General features: G+C 42.4%; 1 protein-coding gene across 1 annotated transcript in view; it reads left to right on the top strand.

The window, feature by feature from the left end:
* glis1b (GLIS family zinc finger 1b) overlaps positions 1–18,779 on the top strand; it is a 68,382-nt gene that overhangs the window by 16,914 nt on the left and 32,689 nt on the right. Inside the window, exons 2-3 of the mRNA XM_075485204.1 lie at positions 10,423–10,615; positions 11,897–13,430. Coding sequence (XP_075341319.1) covers positions 10,423–10,615; positions 11,897–13,430 — 1,727 coding nt within the window. The remainder of the gene's footprint in view (positions 1–10,422; positions 10,616–11,896; positions 13,431–18,779) is intronic.

The following is an 18,779-nucleotide window of genomic DNA, read 5'->3' as shown; positions in this document are numbered from 1 at the left end:
GGGAATTCTGTCCAAATAATTCAGTCCTCCAATTCTTAATGGCACATAGTCATCCAGGTGCATTTTGGGAAGCTCAAAGCAGGCTGTCGTGTGTTTTTAGTGACAAATGTCTTTCAGACAAGGTTCTTGCCACATCTAGAGGTCTGGTAAGGGTTTCACGTCTCTTCTGTTTTAGAGGCTACTGTGTTCTTGGGTACTTGAAATGCTTTTCAATTCACTTTCTTGTCGTCCCATTTATGTAAAATCAGATGATTGGCATATGGTATTCAGAAAAAGACCTGGAAAAGTGCTTTAATGAATGTTTGCACGTAAATCATGAAGAATAGGAGAAATATGTCTCTATTGCCAGAGTCTCTTTTTTTTGTAGTTTGGCCACACAGAATATATTTCATCATCAGAATAAAACCGTTGCTACAAATGACATTTGATCGACAACTTCTTTTCATAACCAGTCCGTTCTCATCACCACAAATTTATTTTGCTATTACAACAATTTTACCAGAGCTCTAAGCTGATGTTTGGCAAATAGATCCGATTTCAGTTTAGTTTCAGAGGGACTGCTGTGTTTTGACACGAATCGAGTGGGCACACAGACAAAATGAGGCTTATTGTACTGAAAACGCTGCCTCTGCGCTAAATCCACTTTTATTTTTTATGGCAGATTCATATGCACTGGTCATTCTCATGAGTGAGCTCAAACAAACATGAATATGCACACAGCCGCCCGAATAACACAGGCTCTCAAGTAGCATTCAAACACACAGGTTACGGATATAATGCCTTTGTAATATTTAAAGTTAATTTCATGACACTTTGTATTCATGTCCTGTCTTTAAAAGTAGCAAAAAGAAGCAGAGCAGACTCACACGTCTTTAATACTTTCTTTGAGGGTGTGGTACTTTGAGCTCTCGTCAGTCCTAAAACTTCAGACTGGCTACATCACCCTGCCAGTATTTACTGCCGCTTCCCCAAACACAGCCACCTCTTGTCTGGCTTTGAAGCCCATCCTGATCCCATGCCGAGGTCTCGGCCCTCTTGGCCCGGCTCCGGAGCCATGTTGTTCACCAGCCCAATAAAGGTGTCTGTCATCAAGCCAGACATCCCTGACATGTCTGCCAGCCAAGTGCATCGCGTTCTGTCAGTTTGATAGTCTATCAAGTCACTCCATGGTCCTGACTGGTGCTTTGTGCAATGTTTGGCCTCTACGGCAATGCGGCTTCTCTGTCAAATTATAGGATGTGGTTTGGCTGAGCGCTCCTTGTAAAACGTTGATTGTCTGTGATAAATCCTCACAGTGTACAGATTTGTGGGAACAATCCTGTTATCCTAGAGATTGTCAGGTCAGAGTTGTGGCAGCTTGAGGATTTTTTTTGTGGTTTGTTGACTACGCACTTTTATGCTTTATTAGCAAATGTTCTAAAAGAGTTTGACTTGAAGACAAAGGATATGCTTATTTTTGTAATAATCCATCATCGCTGTGTACTTTACCTTCTTTCCAGAGTTCAATATGAGGCCTTTCCTGGTGTTTAAATCTCTGATGCTGAATTCTTTTCTTTTTCTGTTTATATATCATGTGTGTAGCAATGCTGCCAATGTTAATGACTCACCTCTCTTGATTCTGGATATAAATATTATATATATCTATATAGATATAAGTTACAAGAGATATAAGAAGATGTGCTTGCAGTGGGTGTCAAACACACTTTGTCATTTATACCTCAGCCCTTGACGGCCTAGAATACAAACTACATCACGATTTTTGTGGAATTTGACGTCCTAATGAACCCTTTGTAATAAGCACAGTTAAATGATTACATGTCATCGCTCATTGCATCTAAATCTTTGTCACTTGACATGATTTGAGCTTAGAACTTGAGATTAGAACATTTGCTGCTAGGTTGAAAGAAATGATCATAGTTACAATCTTTCTGTCTTATCTGCACTTTTACCCTTTTGAAGCTGCAGGTCTTCTCTCAGACTGAAGTTTGTATTCTCGTCACCTGTGAATATCTTCGTCCTCAGAGCAGATGGCCTGGAAGACGCCTCCAGTGACGAGGTGCTACCACCAGGTGGTGACATGCACAAGTGTAAAGGTTTAATTATGTTAATCAGGGTGGACTGCGGAGGAAGTTGATTGGCTGTGCCAGTTGGGAGCGGTTGCTGAACGTGATCAGGGATGCTGCCAGCATTTCAGTGCATCTTCATTTGGAATGCATATTAGTGAGTTTGTCCCCTTTTTTTTTGAGCTGGCATTTGTGAGAGACAAAAAAGTAGAGACGTGTGTGTCACACTCCCCTCGCCCCAAAAAACCCTCCCTCCTATGTTTAGGTTTTGACAGACGGTGCCCCCTCTTCCGCCAGTGCGCTAAAGTAACTAGTCTCCAGGACTCGGCGGGCAGACTCTGGCAGTGGAGTGGGCTGGGTGGGGTTGGGGTAAGGAGGTTTGATGGCTGCCAACTATTTGTTTGTGTTCATGACTGTGGTTAGCACTACTCCATCTGAAGAGCCCAGCATTATGTGGATGCCTGCTTCCCACAGCATGTTCCCTCTTTTCTGAAAGACAGGAGAGCTAATCGTTTAGCGACCGCCGCGTTCATCGGTGTGACTTAAAACTGTGTAGCCACTTAGTGGGAACAAGCAGGCTTATCCACAGTGAAGTTTGTTTGCATGGCAGAGCTCAGCTGTATGTGGCGCATGCTAATCATTTCTTTAACGTTATTTGTTTTTGTTTTTTTTAGCTGAAGTTCGGCTGTTGTGCCCTGATAGCGGAAGTTTGCATCCTGATACCTTTTGAACTGCATGTGTCTTCGAGGTTGATACTCTATATTTGGCTTTCGAGGGGCTAATCTTGGGTTGTTATATGACCAAGCTGACCATGAGAAAGCAGGGAGGAAGATGCCAGTTTGTAAGCAACTAGAATCAAACAAAACAAATTGATTTGATAAAATTCTCATGTCTGCTGGTACTGGTGATCCTACCGCAAAAAACACTGACGTCTTTGTGCACCAGCAGTAATATCATAGAATTTTTCCCTCTTACCCTGCTCTGCACCTGCTTTAAGAGGCGCTTCCTCTCTAGACATTGTTATTTTTCATTTACTTGTGCCCCCAGGTTTTCAATCATACATCCATTACTAAGCAAACAAATAAGATCCGGGCCTATGCCGCAGACACAAATATAGACATGAGTTATGAGATTGAGAGAAGCCAGGAAAAGCTTTACACAACCTAATACACAACATCTGCACTGGACAAGATGCACAACCAGAGCATCCCACTACAAAGTCTTGCTGTCTGCTGTCGCATACTCGTATGCGTTGATCTGTCTCTTGTTGAAAGACAGAAAGGATAGGCAGATGTTGGTGTTGGAGCAGACAGGAATAAAATGATCATTATTATCAGTTTAAGTGCTGAATGTTATGATTTATGGAGCCAAAGTGGGGCCGGTTGAAGTGTCACGTAGGATTTCCAGAGGCATCTGTCTTGTGGTTTTGGCAGCTGGTTGTGCCTTGGGTTCAGATGTTTGCATCACACTCCTGACATACCGTTACCCTCTCCAACACCCCCTGTCCCCAGTACAGTACACCTCCAATCGCTCCCCTTTCCTCTCCTTGAACCATCCATCCATCTGCACATCTGCTTTTCATTGAGGCCTGCATGTCTCTGAAGACTTGAACACATTAAATGCTGGCACAAGCGCGGTCTCACTCTGGCACTTAACACAGCGCTTAGGTGACTTAAAAGGGAGAGGCAAGAATTATAGAAAATGATGTGTCACCAAAATAAAAAATCGCCCCAGATTACCACCAATTACACTTAATAATGCTGTCCAGAGCATCTGTTGATCAGATGCTGGACTGGTCTGTCTGAAGAGAATAATGATACCAGAAAGAGTGAGAATGAGATAGACTCATTGAGGGAGACAGTAACATATAACGATGTGATGATGTGGTTTGCTCTTTTCAGTACTGTATAGATTGGAATGCTTTGTATGGTAATGCAGTCATAACTGAATATCTTGGGATAATAGCCATGTTGTTTCAGAGGGGTTAAGTTCTGTTAGATTGGAGACACATGTCTGCTTTGCTTTATTAGTCATTTATTGGTCACTGAGGTCAGGGGAGGGAAAGGTTTTTAGCCAAGGCACAACACTGCTGAACTTGAATACGACTCTGATCATCAGCCCCCGAGGCAACCTGAATAGGTGTACAATTACAGCGCAACCTCACTGGCCACAATCCCCAACGTGAAATTCATCCAGTTATGCGAAACGTGCTTAACAATCGACGTAGCCACAGTAACGGTGACCGCAACTTTCCTCTAACGAGTGAGTCGTGCCCCAATTAACAGAATTATCAAGCCCGCATTCATTCACAGCTCCTGTCTATTGTATTACTTTTCACCCCTTACCGTCACAGGGCCTTTTTTAATCAGCAGAAGGGTTAGAGAGATCTTTCCACTCGCATTTGCAATGTGTCTGAGTTTTATAACTCTGTGTGCTGTGTTCCCTGTGGATTTTTGCATAAATTGAAACATTATGAATGGATGTCATCAGGTTAGGCATATTGAAGGGGGACTGATGTTTCGCCCCACAACCTCAGCCAAATAATAATCAAATTTGTCTCAAAACAATTGCTCAAATAACCATGTTCATTCTTTTGTAATTGCAATCTTGTTTGGAGCATTAGTGTTCATGTCCAACGGTGCATATGTTTACTGGCACACTGCTGCTTTAACTCCTCTTATACGTCTCAGTGAGCTCCTCGGTTTACCGTCATCCTTTAGTGATGCTCACTGAAAGGAACATGGTACTTTAATTATACAAGAGTGGAGGCAGAGTGAGCAATTGATACCATTCGATGACATTTATGGAACGGAAGATACCACTTTAGATGTAACAGAGTATTATTATACACTGTGCTATGAACAGGATCTGTTTCTTTGCCTGTTCCGAAAGGGACTTTTTCCCTTTTCTGGGGTGTTGTTCTCGGGGACCGATAACAATAGAGTCCTTATTTGTGCATTCGTCTTTAGTTGGCAAGGCTGACATCAGTGGCTCTGTGTGAGGATGAGCCAGCACATCTGTACATGGTCTCTGTGCTGAACACAGCTCTTGCCCCCGGTGTTTTGGCACTGCCTGGCCTCTTTCTTTCTTTACCCTTCTTTCTGCCCCTGCATCCCTGATTTCACGCCCATACATACTTGTTTCTAATTGGGCTTGAACGCTTGCAAGTGTGTATATCAGAGGACCATCCCACCCTGGTTGTTCTGAAGTGCTAACCAGAATTGGACACAATACCTGTTTACGTGGTGGGATGGTAACAGACTGAGATGGACTTAAAGGTACCCTGTGAAGTTTTCTTCATATGTATATATGTTCAGCATCTCCAACTAAAACACAAAGTGTGTGTCCTTCGGGTCTAACTAATGTGTTGAATGAATTTCCTATTTCCATGAAATATTTGTAGACTTAATTGTTTATTTCTCATGTTTCCTCAAAATCAGCCTTCAGTCTTCACTCAGACCTTTCTTTCTTTCTTTCTTTCTTTCTTTCTTTCTTTCTTTCTTTCTTTCTTTCTTTCTTTCTTTCTTTCTTTCTGTATTAATCAATTAATATATGTTTTCCTGTAACATATAGCAGATTTCTGGAATTATAACAATATTTGATGTGCATTTATTTAAGCGATACATATTAAAACATCTTTCTCTCTTTCTTTCTCTCGAGGCCATCAATATGTGTATTTTGTTTCCTGCAACTTAAACTTATTTGATCAAACCACAAAGGGGCACTGACATAAAAACATTACTCTGTTGTGTTACTCAAGGTTCAAAACTCCACTGGGGTTTGTTATATTAATGAACTACACCGAGAGATTTTTTTCATTCTCAAGTTTTCCAAGGAACATAACATGGGGAAAAAAAAATAAAAAATCACACCCGGAGCCAAAGGAATGTGAAGTTTGATGAACACATAGCTTATTTGCTCAATAGACCACCCATAAAGCGCACAACGATGAGAAAAATCGCTCCATCCCTTTCAAAAAGGGACTCGCCCTTTCATCCACTCACCCTTCACTACACTCTTCCTTCACCTGTCAACCCTGCCGCATGTCTTACATTTCACCTCAGCCTCTGATGCTGTCTCTGGCTTCTGCGTCCAGATCAAACTAGGCTCAAACACACAATGAAATGTTTAACGCTGAATTACCATGGCACATTCAATATAAACTGAATTTAACTTTGGTCTCCGTCCAAGCCCCCATATGCTGAGGAGCCTGCTGTTTCCCCCACCAGAGCATGACTGATTCTGTTAATGTAGCAAAGCCCTAAATCACTGGAGCGCTAACTTTCTGCAGCACGGAGGATCAAGACCTTTAACACCCATTTAACACTCTGACTAATGTCTTAGACGCTCAAAAGGTGTCTCTAAGATGGATACACGAGTGCACATAGTTTCCACACGAATAACAAATGTTGGAAATAGGAGTTACGGCATTTTTAGGAAGTAGACCGTTTTTTTCCTTTCTTTTCTTTTTTTTTTTTTTTTTTTTTTTTGGAACAAGCAAATTAAAGCCATGTTCTTGGTGACACTCATGGTTTCTCTCTTAACCAGTTGATGAAGAAATTTCAAGCAAACTTCGAACAGCATTTAAACCCATGCTCATGGGGGGTAAAAACAAAAAAGGGCCCTTTGAAGCTGCTGAGAATTGTTTTGTGTTGTAGCTCCAAAGTTCTTTGATGGCTTTATTTAAAAACAAGATATAGAATAGCAGTTTTTTTGTTGTTGTTGTTTTTTTTCATTTTTGCTTCTTTGCATGGTTATAGTTCAATGAGGCCATTTAACTGGACTGCACTCCTTGTCACAGGGGACAGAGGGGAATCAATTTCTTATTGTTTTAATTTGTTCTACTCCGCCACAGTAGGTGGTGATACTTCCCCTTTCAGCTCGTTAGTATTGGGATTTTTCTGGTTAACCCTTTATGTCACAGACCAAAGCAGCTGACAAACAGTTTAGCAGGATGCAATTTTGCCCCATGTCAAAGAATGATAATCGATGGTGCCCATCCCTGGTGATTATTCTCTGTTAACAGCTTCTTTTTCTTCTTCTTCTTCTGTGTATCAGCACAGAACAGGAACTGTGGAGCATGTGCCAGAGTGACTAGGCCACTTTGAGTCCCACTGAAGTATACATGCAGCAGCAAACTGACAGCCACGTTGTCTGCGTGTGTTAGTCTGACTTTCAAATTCTGATTCGGCACTATTTCAGTATTGTATAATCAACTGTTTTAAATGTCGGGCTGATATAATAATTGGATGCTTTTTCCACAGTCATGTTGATATGTAAAGTGTGTCATGTGGCTACCTGCACATGGAAAGTTTATGAAAAGAGTAGAAGTACACCCATAGGCCATCATCCCTCAACTCAGCTCTGCAGTGGGTTTTTCAGTCTTCCAACTCACCAAAGACTGGCAAAGAAGTGACAAAGTGGTGAATTCAGCAGTTGGCAGAGACCCAAAACAGTGTTAAAAGCAGTGTAACTGTTGGACTTGACCTTCATCAGATGGAGACAAAAACTTTGAATGAAAGCTGATGTTTCTACATGTCTGCTGGATTTGTAATTAGGCAAGTGATATTTCAAAAGTAGTTGTCGGTGTTTTTTAATGCCTCGTCTCCCTGCAGTTGCATAAAATAAACATTGGCAGGATTAGATAAATGCCCTGCCTTACATAGACGTGTTTAACAGCCTCTCGATCTATCTGTGGTTTGTGTTTAGAATATTCTGTTGGAGCCTGTGTACTCGAGCGTTTGTATAGTCGGGCCTCAATGGGGAATTATGAAATGGGCAAAAAAGCAAAAGTCATTGTGTTGTTACAGATTCATGCAAATTCTACTTTTTTCTTTTACAAGAGGTCTATTGTAAGGCAAGCCAAAATGTTTCTCATAAGCCTCACTAGAAGGTTTAAATGGAGCACGAGAAAGCTAAAGTAAGCAAAATAATGTGTTAGAGATGCTGTTCTCCCGAGTAACAGTGAAGTGTTAATCTACCGCACACCCTCCACCTCTAAAGTATAGATTTCTTCACCTTTTAAAACCTTTTTTTTTTTTTTTTTTTTAGTTTCAAAGGATGCTTTTAGGCTGCATTGAACGACGCCAGGTGGGACAGAACTATATGAGAAATGTGTCGTTCTTATTGTGATGCAGCGTTTGACTTTCATTAGGACCATCCAGTGCTTGAGAAATATAAAGTTTTTCTGTAAAGCTTGTTTCAAAATGAATATTCAAAAGAAGGGAAAATGCATGACTTTTATGCTCTCTAAACACGTACAAAGAAACAGAAAAGAAGAGTCATAAAAAGACTCATAGAGGTCTATGTGTACAAAAAGCTACAAAGTGTACACGTCCCAACAACAGCCTGTAAGCCTCAGTCGAAACCGAACGAGCCTTTCAGATGCGAGGTGTCGTCTTCACGGACCAAAAGAAGTCCAGTTGCCTTTGATTCAACCATTGAGGGTCACTATGAATGGCCTGGATGACTGAGATTTTACACAGACATAAAAAAAAGGTTGTGCTTGAAAACAATCGTTGTATTTTAGGTGCTTTTCGTCAAGGCCAGTGACCAGCTGCCCGCAACATTGAGAACTTTATGATGACGGTATTTTTTATTTGGTTGTTTATTTTGGTTAGAATTTGTACATGTACACGAACAGCCCGTGTCTCAAGTAAAAGATACTTGAGGTCGTCAACTCTGGCCTCCCTGATTTCATGACTTTAGGCAGGGAAATACTTGGCTTCGCATGAGCAGGCCTTGAAAGCTTTATACAGAAACACAGTCGTGTATACAGTATAACTGGTGAGGAACTGGGGGGGGGAATTAAAAAGAACAACCAGAATTTGTTAAACAGGACAATTTGTGTTGGTTGAAAACAGTCCAGAGCTGAAAGCCCTCTTTTAACAGCTTTGAGTGAAACCAGCGTTGTTCCTGCCGTCCCCTGGCGATCGAGGACTGTTTGTGTAGCTCGCTTTGCTTCTTTTCTATTCCTTTGTGTTTCTGCTTTGACCCATGACATGACGAATGCCAAGGAGGCTGTGGACACATCGGCTACAGCCGGGATATGTGAACGTTTTTTCATTAAACTGAGGATAGAATAGCCACAAGTACACTTGTTTTCTTTTCTTTTGTACGTTCCTCTAACCCTTTACCCCTATTCCCAAACATTTCTTCCCTCTTTCCTCTCTTGTTTATGCTTTTTCCATCTGTTACTTATGTTGTAATTTCTATCTTTGTCCTTTGTCGGCCCATTTTTCTTTCACCTAAATTCTATTTTTTGCTGATTTCTTTTTTTTTTTTTTTTTTCACACTGCTTTATATTTAGTCCATTTCCATCCCCTTATATCCTTTTAATTCTTCTCAAATATCCTTTTTTTTATGTTTTCCCTCATATCCAAGATGTTTGAATGACTTAATAATAATACTGATAATAATAAAAAAAAAAAAAGAAAAACTAATCGTGTGTGAAAGCATTATCAATAACACTGTAAGGGGAAAATCAAATTAGAAAAAATTGAGTTAAGAAAGTTTGAATGTGTTGGACGTGTGGTGGCTTGCACACGAGTGTGTGGGGATATCGGCTTACCCTCCACAAACACTTCCTCACACACCAGCCCCTTCCTTCTCCCACAGTTTTCTCTTTATGTTTTTGATCACATTCACGAAATCTGAAATTTGTTTAAGACAATGAAAATAAATAGTTCTGTGTTCTCTGTCTCTGCACGGTTCCTGCCTTTGTGGAAAAACAATTGAGCTGGACTGAAAATGAGTAAATACCGATGAGCACATTTATTTTTCCAGGCATTTTCCTCGCTGTTGACTCCTTTTTTTTTTTTTTTTTTTGCTTTCAAACACTTTGATGAGCAGCAAGCCTTTTTAATAGGAGGCCAAACATATTTGACTATAGTCCAGTTGCGTATGACTTTGCACATTCAGTTTAATTTCTTCAATTCTTACACCAGACTTATTGCAACAGTTCCCTTTCCTGTAATTGATTATTTGGAAATGCTATCCCTTAAATGGCAAATTATGTAAATTAATAAGGTCACCGTTTTCACAAAAGGATTGTATTAGAAATTAAGAACAGGTGTAAGTTTAAAGGCACATTATGTCTCTAAAATTCTTGAACGGTGAAATAGTTATCACGCTTACTGGCTGGACCTTCTGTAGAAATTATTTAGAATTTTGTCCTGAATTGATGTATTCTCATCTGGAATACAAATACTTGCTTACACCATGAACATTACTCTGATAGCAGCACATGTCAAAGTTGAGCTGGTCCTATCTGTAGAAAAATATGTTAACAATCAACCTATCTTCAGATCATATCCGAAGTAGCCTGTTTAATAGTAATATCGTTGCTCTCATTTTGCAGTTAATGGTGTCTTCTGCTCGGAGAAGGATGCGAATGCCGAGCTGGGTGATGCTCAGGGCACCCTGATGCGATGTGGGCAGAGCTTGCAGCTGCCAGCGGGGGGTCATTCAGAGGGGCTTTACCCCCAGAGCCTCCACTGCAGCAGACCTACAACTGACCCCCTTCTGCAGGATGGCTCTCACCAAGACAGCAGGTAAACTGTCCCTGTTATTCATGTTTTACTGTATCATTTTTTTTCGTTTCCACTTATAAATGTTTCCTGTCTCAAATGGCATTACTACCAAAAGGAAAGTGCAATATATTTTCCATTGTCTTTGCTATCAAATGGGCACATGTGTTGTTGAAAAGCTTTATCCATTCTCACAAGACTCACAAAGGGGCTTTTTAAAATGTCATATTTATGTTACACGAATGCAATTCTTTTATTGTGTAATCTCTTACTACTATTAGTTAAGTTAGAATATTAGGTATTTCCAGTAGATTTCTGGGTTGTGGTGTTTCACCTCCTTCTTTCCTCTCCTCTTCTCTTTCCCTCTGTCCTCTGTTATCTGACCAAGCCTCTGGACCTTTCTCGCATATTGTCTCTCAATATTGTCACTACAGCCAAACAGGAAATGGTGCTCTGAATAGAGAGGGAGAGGGGGATCAAGTCTTTATTAACAACAATGATGACAAAGTCTGCCAGTAGCTTTCTCCTGTTCTTGCTAGCGTTAGCTCTGTTTTTTTGGGGGTTTTTTTACCCCGGTGTGCTCGGGTGAAGGGACAAAGACGATACCTGCATGAGACAGACTGGAGAAAAGAGAGCTCTTCTCACATCACTCAAGGGCTTTGGACAAAATCCATAATGAGCCAGCTGACAGGAATGATTATGTAGGAGATCACAGCAACGCATGGAGAAATATGACCTGGGCTCCCCATTCAGCGGGGCAAAGATTCCCACCATAATACACAGTATTGTAAACGGTGACCCTTCATAGGCTGCAATTATGCCACCAAAACAGTTGACTCCTTATTTACCCCCAATGTTGGTTTGGGTTTAACTCCTTTGAGTCATCAAAGCCTGTCAGATGGACACACTAGCCAGTGGCCTCTCGATCTCAGTCGCCGTGCAACCCTCCCCCCCTCTCTATTCTTACTTTTAAATGCCCATTCATATCCTCTCACTACAAGAAGATTTTGTTTCATTTATTTATTTAACTGTTCGTGATCATAAGCAGTTTAACTTTACCGTATCTTTACCATCACAGTTTAGTTGGATCTGTAAGTCCATCACAATGAATTAAGGTTGAGGTCAATGGGTCTGATTTTTTTTTTTTTTTTTTTTGTCTAAACTGAATGAAAGATTGGAGTGGTACTGGCAGCAAGAGGGAAAACTCTTTCAGTGCTGCTGATGGGGAGGATGAACCAGTCTGTGTCTGTCAACAGGAACTGAGCTAATAGAGCTCATATTCTCTTTGTGTTTTTCTCCTTACAGAAGCCCTTCTGCCTTCCAGAGGACCCCGCCGGGGGCCTCACCCAGCCTGGGCTGCGTTGCCAATGGGGCTCGTTGCTCTGTCTCTTACCCAATCAAACAGGAGAATTCAATGTGCTACAAGATTTCTGGCATCCATGGAACATCTCAGGCTGCGTTTCAGGCCTGTAGGGCTAGCCAAGTTTTGGAGGCGTCAAGAGATGAGATGGTCGAAGCCCCGCGTGTTAGCAACAACGGTAATGGCGTACGCACAGTAAGTTGTGTAGGCAACACTGTGTCAGGAGACGCAGCGCAACCTTTTAATAATGAAGATGGCTCCACCCCGCTGGCTTTGTCCCCAACTGGCTCCCGTCATTCAGCGCGGCTGCTCAGTGCTAGCACTGTGAAGAGACGCTGTCTGTCCCTGGCCTCGCAGTCCTCCGCCACTGCTGGCACCTGCAGTGTCGCTCCTACAGGTTCCCCATCGGCTACTGGCACAGCCCCCGAGGAGATCAATATCACCGCCATCTTCTGCTCCTCCTCCCAGATGTCGATGGTTGCCTGCGTCAACGGGTTCCGCGCTAACCTCTCGCCCAGCCACACTTGTAGCGCCGGCTTCTCCTCCTCTTCCTCCTCTTCTTCTACGTCCCCACCCTCTAACTGCTGTCCACAGGAAGCCCTCCAGAGACCCCCACCTCACAGCAGCCCCCAGCAGGCTACGCTACAGGAGAGCTGTCAGCTGTCTTCACCTGCCACCTGCCTGCTGTCCCTTTCCTCCTCCTCCTCGTCCTCCTCTTCAGCGTCCTTAGTGGAGCCAGAGCCGGGCCAGGGGCAGAGCCTGGGGCTGTGTGAGGAGCAGGGCTCCATGCTGCGGGGGCGTGGGGCTGGAGGAACAGCCGAGGGAGGAATGGGTGGTATAAGAGGCTCAGACGGGTTGGGGCTACTAATGAGTGGGGCCCTGATGTCTGGGATGTTGCATTCTGGGCTTGAATCTGGAGGTCTCTTAGATGGGAGTCAAAGATCTGGGGCCTCCCTTAAGCAGGAACCTCTCGATGACTTCTCTCCCAGTGAAGACGAACTCTTTCAGCACCACTATCATCATCACCATCACTTGAGTGGTCGCAGTGGGCACCTTCGACACACTCACCACCCACCTCGATCTGCCTTGCCTCCTCCATATCACTTGCACCAATACCCGGGTCACAGTCCTGGGGGGTCGCTACACCACCAGAGCCAGCAAACACCGGCCTCCACCTTGGGACTCAAACCAACCTCTGGAGGCCCTCCTGCACCCCACGCAGCCCCTGAGCAGGAGGAAGTTGGAGGAGAAGCACTGGCAGATAAGCAGGTGTGTCGCTGGATTGACTGCAGCGCTGCTTATGAGCAGCAGGAGGAGCTTGTGAGACATATTGAGAAAGTCCATATCGACCAACGCAAAGGCGAGGACTTCACCTGTTTCTGGGCTGGCTGCATTCGCCGTTACAAGCCCTTCAATGCCCGCTACAAGCTGCTCATTCACATGAGGGTCCACTCTGGAGAAAAACCTAACAAGTGTATGGTGAGTCAGAATAAACCACTTAGTTGTTGTGGCCAAACCCTCCCTAAAAATACCAATGGTCAGATTAATGACACGTGCAACTCATATTTTTGAATATCCCAGCTTTCATAACTCTCTGAAATTTCTTTCTTTTTGAAGTTATTACGTTGGGATTATTGGTCTAATATGACTCTAGTTTATCCTAATATCACAACCATCTGTATTATTGTTATCAATTAATCACAAGAGCAAATAACACAACCAATCAGGAGGATTTTATCTCCCCGCACGATTCACACCACTTGTGTCCAAAAACAAGACCGAACTCCACCTCCCGTCTGATCACATTTCAACTAACAATTTCTATGTTGTTTTGGTTAAGAAATACGGTTAATTCTGTATTTTCATTCTAAAATTTAACGGAGTTGCTTTTTTGTTCTCCCCACCAAAGATGTAAGCTGCTGTAAGAGTAGCACCACTTCGTCAGTATTTAGATTTGCGGTCGTATTCTTTACAGGTAAGGCTCCGATTCCACGAGTCAACACACTAATCAATGTCAAGCTGTCACTCCTCCGCGTCCCCTTACAAATGGAAAAAGCCCTCCAATCCTCAGAATGATTTTGTCCAAATACACTATTAGTCCACAATTTGTGTAGGGCGAAGCCATGTTTATTTTCTTGAGCACTCCGTTTTTGAGAGGGGATTCAGATCATGAAAAGCCAACACATATGGTTAACATAACTAAACAATGCCTACACTTGATCCCTTTAAATGGGAGCTTTAAATGTTTAGCTGTCCCACAAGTATTAAGTGAATTGGCTTCATATCCAAGCCAAACATGGGGAGAAATGTAGTAGTCTGGAGAGGAGAGCCACAGAGGGATAGTCGGTAACATTTACAAGTCTTGCTCAATTCACGGTTTTACCCAAAGCCCCTGTCAGAAGTGGTCCTCTTCAAGTTATTAAATCCATCTAAAAACTGAATCTGATATTGTTGCACCCGTCTAGTCTTAAAAGCCCGATTTTTGTTTAGCTCTCTTAGTAACACCGGCCTTTGAAATGGTCTGAAGTTAAACTTTTTTTAGTTTTACGATCTCTTTAGTGTGTTGGGTTCAGTGAGACATTCATGTTAATCCTGACTGATTCTGATACTTGAGAATGCACATCGGAGCTGAGACCAGACTGAAGACACAAACTCAGCTGTTGCTGTTGCTGTTGCTGTTGCTGTTGCTGTTGCTCTCCCCGCTTCATGTCACCGCAGGATATTAGTGTTTCTGCTTCCTTGGCTGGCTCAGTGAAAACAGGAATTTGGAAGTAATTTACGTTGCTCTGCATGCTCTTGTTGTTAATTCGGCTTTAGGGCCAAGTTATATTACAAATTCACGCTTGTCTTTTTGTTGTTATTTTTGCTCTGCGTAGCTTTATGCGGGTGCGTCTTTACCACAGCGGCGGCTGACGTATGGGCGAAAAAATAGCATGTACATGCTGCATCGTTACTGTGTAGGTATACGGACTGAGAAGGCGGGACTTTGTTTTTGGGGATGTTTACCACATGTGAACACGAGAAGAATTAGGCTCAGTGTGGACTTACCACTGGATTCTGTCTGAGATACGAGGCAGTACATCTTAAACTACTGATCCCCCTTTTTTCAAGCGCATATACACAGAAATACACACACTCACAGCAATGCAGCAATCTGAAAATGGGCACATTGTGTCAAGTGAGTCTCACAATATAAACTATTGATTTACTATATTGTCGGTTGGGTTTTCACCAGAACCTAAACATCAATGTGAAATGTTTTCAACCTTGAATCAACACATCTAATCAGTAGGGATTGCATGTATGTTGATCTGGGACTTCACAAGATAAACTTGGAGGCCCAGTGAAAAATAAACACGCTCTCTGTGTGTATTTGTAACCGTGTTTGTGTTTGTAGCCGTACAAATCTAAGTACTCTGCACATATAGGAAACCCAGTGTCTCTGTGTCCATCTGTATTTCAGCTCTGCCTTTTCCAGTTCCTTTATTTTTGTCTGAGCTTTTGGGCTTTTTGCCTCCAGCTCTGATGCCTCTTGTGTTTGTTGTGCTCATGTAATAGACAAAGGCATTCAAGTATTTAAGCTATTCATATAGAGGAAACAGATGAGACATTCTGTTTTAGGAGCAAATGCTCGAGAAAAAAAACAGGGCTAATCCTTTTATTATCTTTCCAGCAGCAGCAGCTTCCAGCAGGCACTCATGAAGCTGGGCTCTACTCTCATCCAAACATAACACATCTCTCTCCCCTTTCTCCCTCTCCCCTGCTCTCGCTACAAACAGTATGCACTCTATCTCTTTTCTTCGTACAGCTGCAGAGCATTTGCTTCATGCTGCGTCTTGGCAGGAAAAAGTCATTATCACAACACACAAATTGTACCTCGAGCCCTGCATGTGCCTGTCACACTCCGTACCTGGATAATATTTTAAGAAATTTCCTGTTTGAAAAACACGTCCATGAGTAGATGGTCGAGTTTGAGGCTCGTAAAAAAACTTCTACTAACTTTTAGGGAATTTGTTTGGTCTCCCCCCCCCCACCCCACCCCACCCCCAATTAAAGCCGGCCTCGGGTTGTTGTGCAGGGCAGGCAAGCGCTGAGGGACACACGGGTGAAAAGGAAACAACATAATCTCTCTGCAATATCCTGTTGTGTTTCATGCCTAATTCACTTGTTGTTTTAGTTTATTACATTTTTTTCCTGCGTCTGCATAAATATTAAAAATATATCCAGCAGGAGAAGCCCTGTCATGGTCCTGGACTTTGATATTGCTCTGCTTTGTCAGAGGCCAGCTTGGTGGATTTGAACTGTCCGAAGGCTGCAATGAAGTTCAGAAAAAAAAAATCTTCCTTAACCTCTGAGGATCTGTGCTCGTGTTAACATGGCAGAGTAACATCAGGCAAGAATACAGCATTGTGCACTTTATTTGGTTTGTTTGGCATGGCTCTTTTGGTCGAAAATATCTACAAGATTTGAAAAAACAATGAGCACTGTCACATCATGGGAAGGTGGTAAAGTTCGCGTTCTCCCTGTTTGTGGGAAAATGCTGTTTCCCTGGTCTGAGTGGGTTTTCCCGGTGCTTCGGTTTCCTCCTCTAGCCTTACGACATGTTAGGTTAATTGCTAAGTTTAAGTTAGTCATAGTTTTGAGTGTGAGCCTGTGCGGTTTTTTGAGGGTGGGTGTTGCGAATTATGAGAGTGAAATGCGTTTTATTTACAGTAAAAAGGGATTATTGAGTTAGGCGTCATTAAAGAGGATATTTTAGCTATTTTAAAACAAAAGAAAATGCCTCCATAGAAGGACAGATTTGCCACTTTTTTTGTTTTTAGTTCCTCAAATGTCGGACAGTGAGCCTCCTTCGCATTTCACAGTGATGAAGAACAGCCAGCATTAGCTGCCTAATGGGCCTCTGTCCAAACACGTTCACAGTACTCAGACAAACAAAACCAAAACACACACTCACTTACACACACACACACAGTCAGACCACTTGTTGAGGGAAAGTTGGATGTTAAGGCCTCCTGGAAAAAAAGCATAGATGTTGGAATGTCTTCTTTTTTTTTTTTTTTTTTTTTTTTTACTGGTGTGAAACCAGCTAACATATATATTTAGATTTACTGGACTGATTTTTGGAAGAGAGTGGCGAAATCCCCTCGGCAGCAGACGCCGAGACAGAGAACGCGTGCTGCTGCCAAGATGCTGTGTGTTTTCAAGGGTAAATGGAGTCTTTTGTGAGCAATCAGCTCAGGTGCAGGAGATAAAACAGGGAGTGCCATTAGCTAATTAAAACTGCGGTTCAGCACATGACCCAACTTTTCCTCTGAACGATGCCTGAAACCGGAGCCGTCTGGACGCAGAGTGTGGGTGGGGAGTGACGTTGATATTAATGTGTTTGAGGCTCTGACAGTCTGGACCGTACATCTTCACCACTTCGACCCGCAGCTATCTGCAGTTCTAATGTATGTCGCCCAGTTTTTGAACAAATGATCCCGAATAGAGCTTGGGGGATATATCTTACCTCGTAGGGTTTGTGTCCAACAATAATATGCAGATATTTTATCTAATCCAAGACATTCAATGTCAAGGTCAAAGTCACGTTTATTTATATAGCACCTTATAACAACCTGGGTTGACCAACGTGCTTTACATAAATAAATAACAATAAAATCCAACAGATACATTTAACTTCAGGACATTAAATTCACATTAAAGGAAACGAAATAGCTACTACAAGATACTGTGGATTAGCAAGGCCTCCTCTGGTTCCTCAGGCTGCACACACACGCATATTCAGTCCAGCTTAGCAGGAGAGAAGAGGTCGGTATATGATTATTCACAGTAATTGGGGTCAACAGGTGATAAAGGGCACTGATTCCATATATCACGCGTAACTCCACACTCAGGAAAAGGAGCTCCTGTTAAGTTGTCTGTTAAGACTGTAGTGTTGGCTCAAATGCAAAAGACTTGATCAGGATCAAATACAACCCTGGCAGAAATCAACTTTTAGCAGTTTTTCCTAAAGTTCGGTGCCTCTGCTCCTCATTAGATCATTGTCAGCATTAGCTTTGTCAGTCATTTCTCCAGGCAAATGAGTTCATCGGGTAGCTACATGGTCCAATTTTTTTCTTCTACAAACCTATAATCCCATCCTGTAGCAGTCCTCCGTCTCCCTGTCAGATCTGCAGTCAAGTCGTCATGCTAATAGTAACACAACACTGTCCATATGTTATATTCCTATGATGAAACTGCTGGTGGAGGGGCTCTGCCACTGATGTTTTGGCATGCAAATGAAAGCCTTGGATAGATGAATGTTGCTTGTTTTACTTGTTGAGCGGGTCGAGCCAACTTCTTGTCAGGTCAAAAAAGTTTTCCAGTCAATCTTGTGCAGTAATGTATTCCAGTATTCAGCAGACCCCCCCAACCCCCTCCCTCTGTTTCTACCTCTATCATTATTAATAAGGAGATCTGAATTATGCAACCGCAACATATACATTCACATCCATTTAACTGTACTTTAAGCAACCACAATCCTTTGTGTGTGCATGGTCCTGCTTTTTATTCCCATCATGAATTATTCACAGTAATTATAATGTGAGCAATGACCTCCACATAAATGATAGCCGTCACTTTTTTTGTTTTGTCTTTCTGAGTTTTGAGCAGTTCTTTCGACTGCTCTACCAGCTTTTTCTTGCTCCGGTGTTAGCATCTTTTCTGACCTTAAAAAAAACAAAACCAAAACTCCAGCTCAGAGATCTTAAGTCAAACTTGCTGGGTCAGACTGAAGTTCCTAAAACCCAGCTCCACAGGTGCCTACGGTGTTTTTGGCACGCAGCA

Source organism: Odontesthes bonariensis, chromosome 15, assembly GCF_027942865.1.
Source record: "Odontesthes bonariensis isolate fOdoBon6 chromosome 15, fOdoBon6.hap1, whole genome shotgun sequence".
Lineage (NCBI taxonomy): Eukaryota > Metazoa > Chordata > Actinopteri > Atheriniformes > Atherinopsidae > Odontesthes > Odontesthes bonariensis.
The sequence above is the reverse complement of the archived record's forward strand: the minus strand, read 5'-3'. Positions and strand labels throughout refer to the sequence as shown.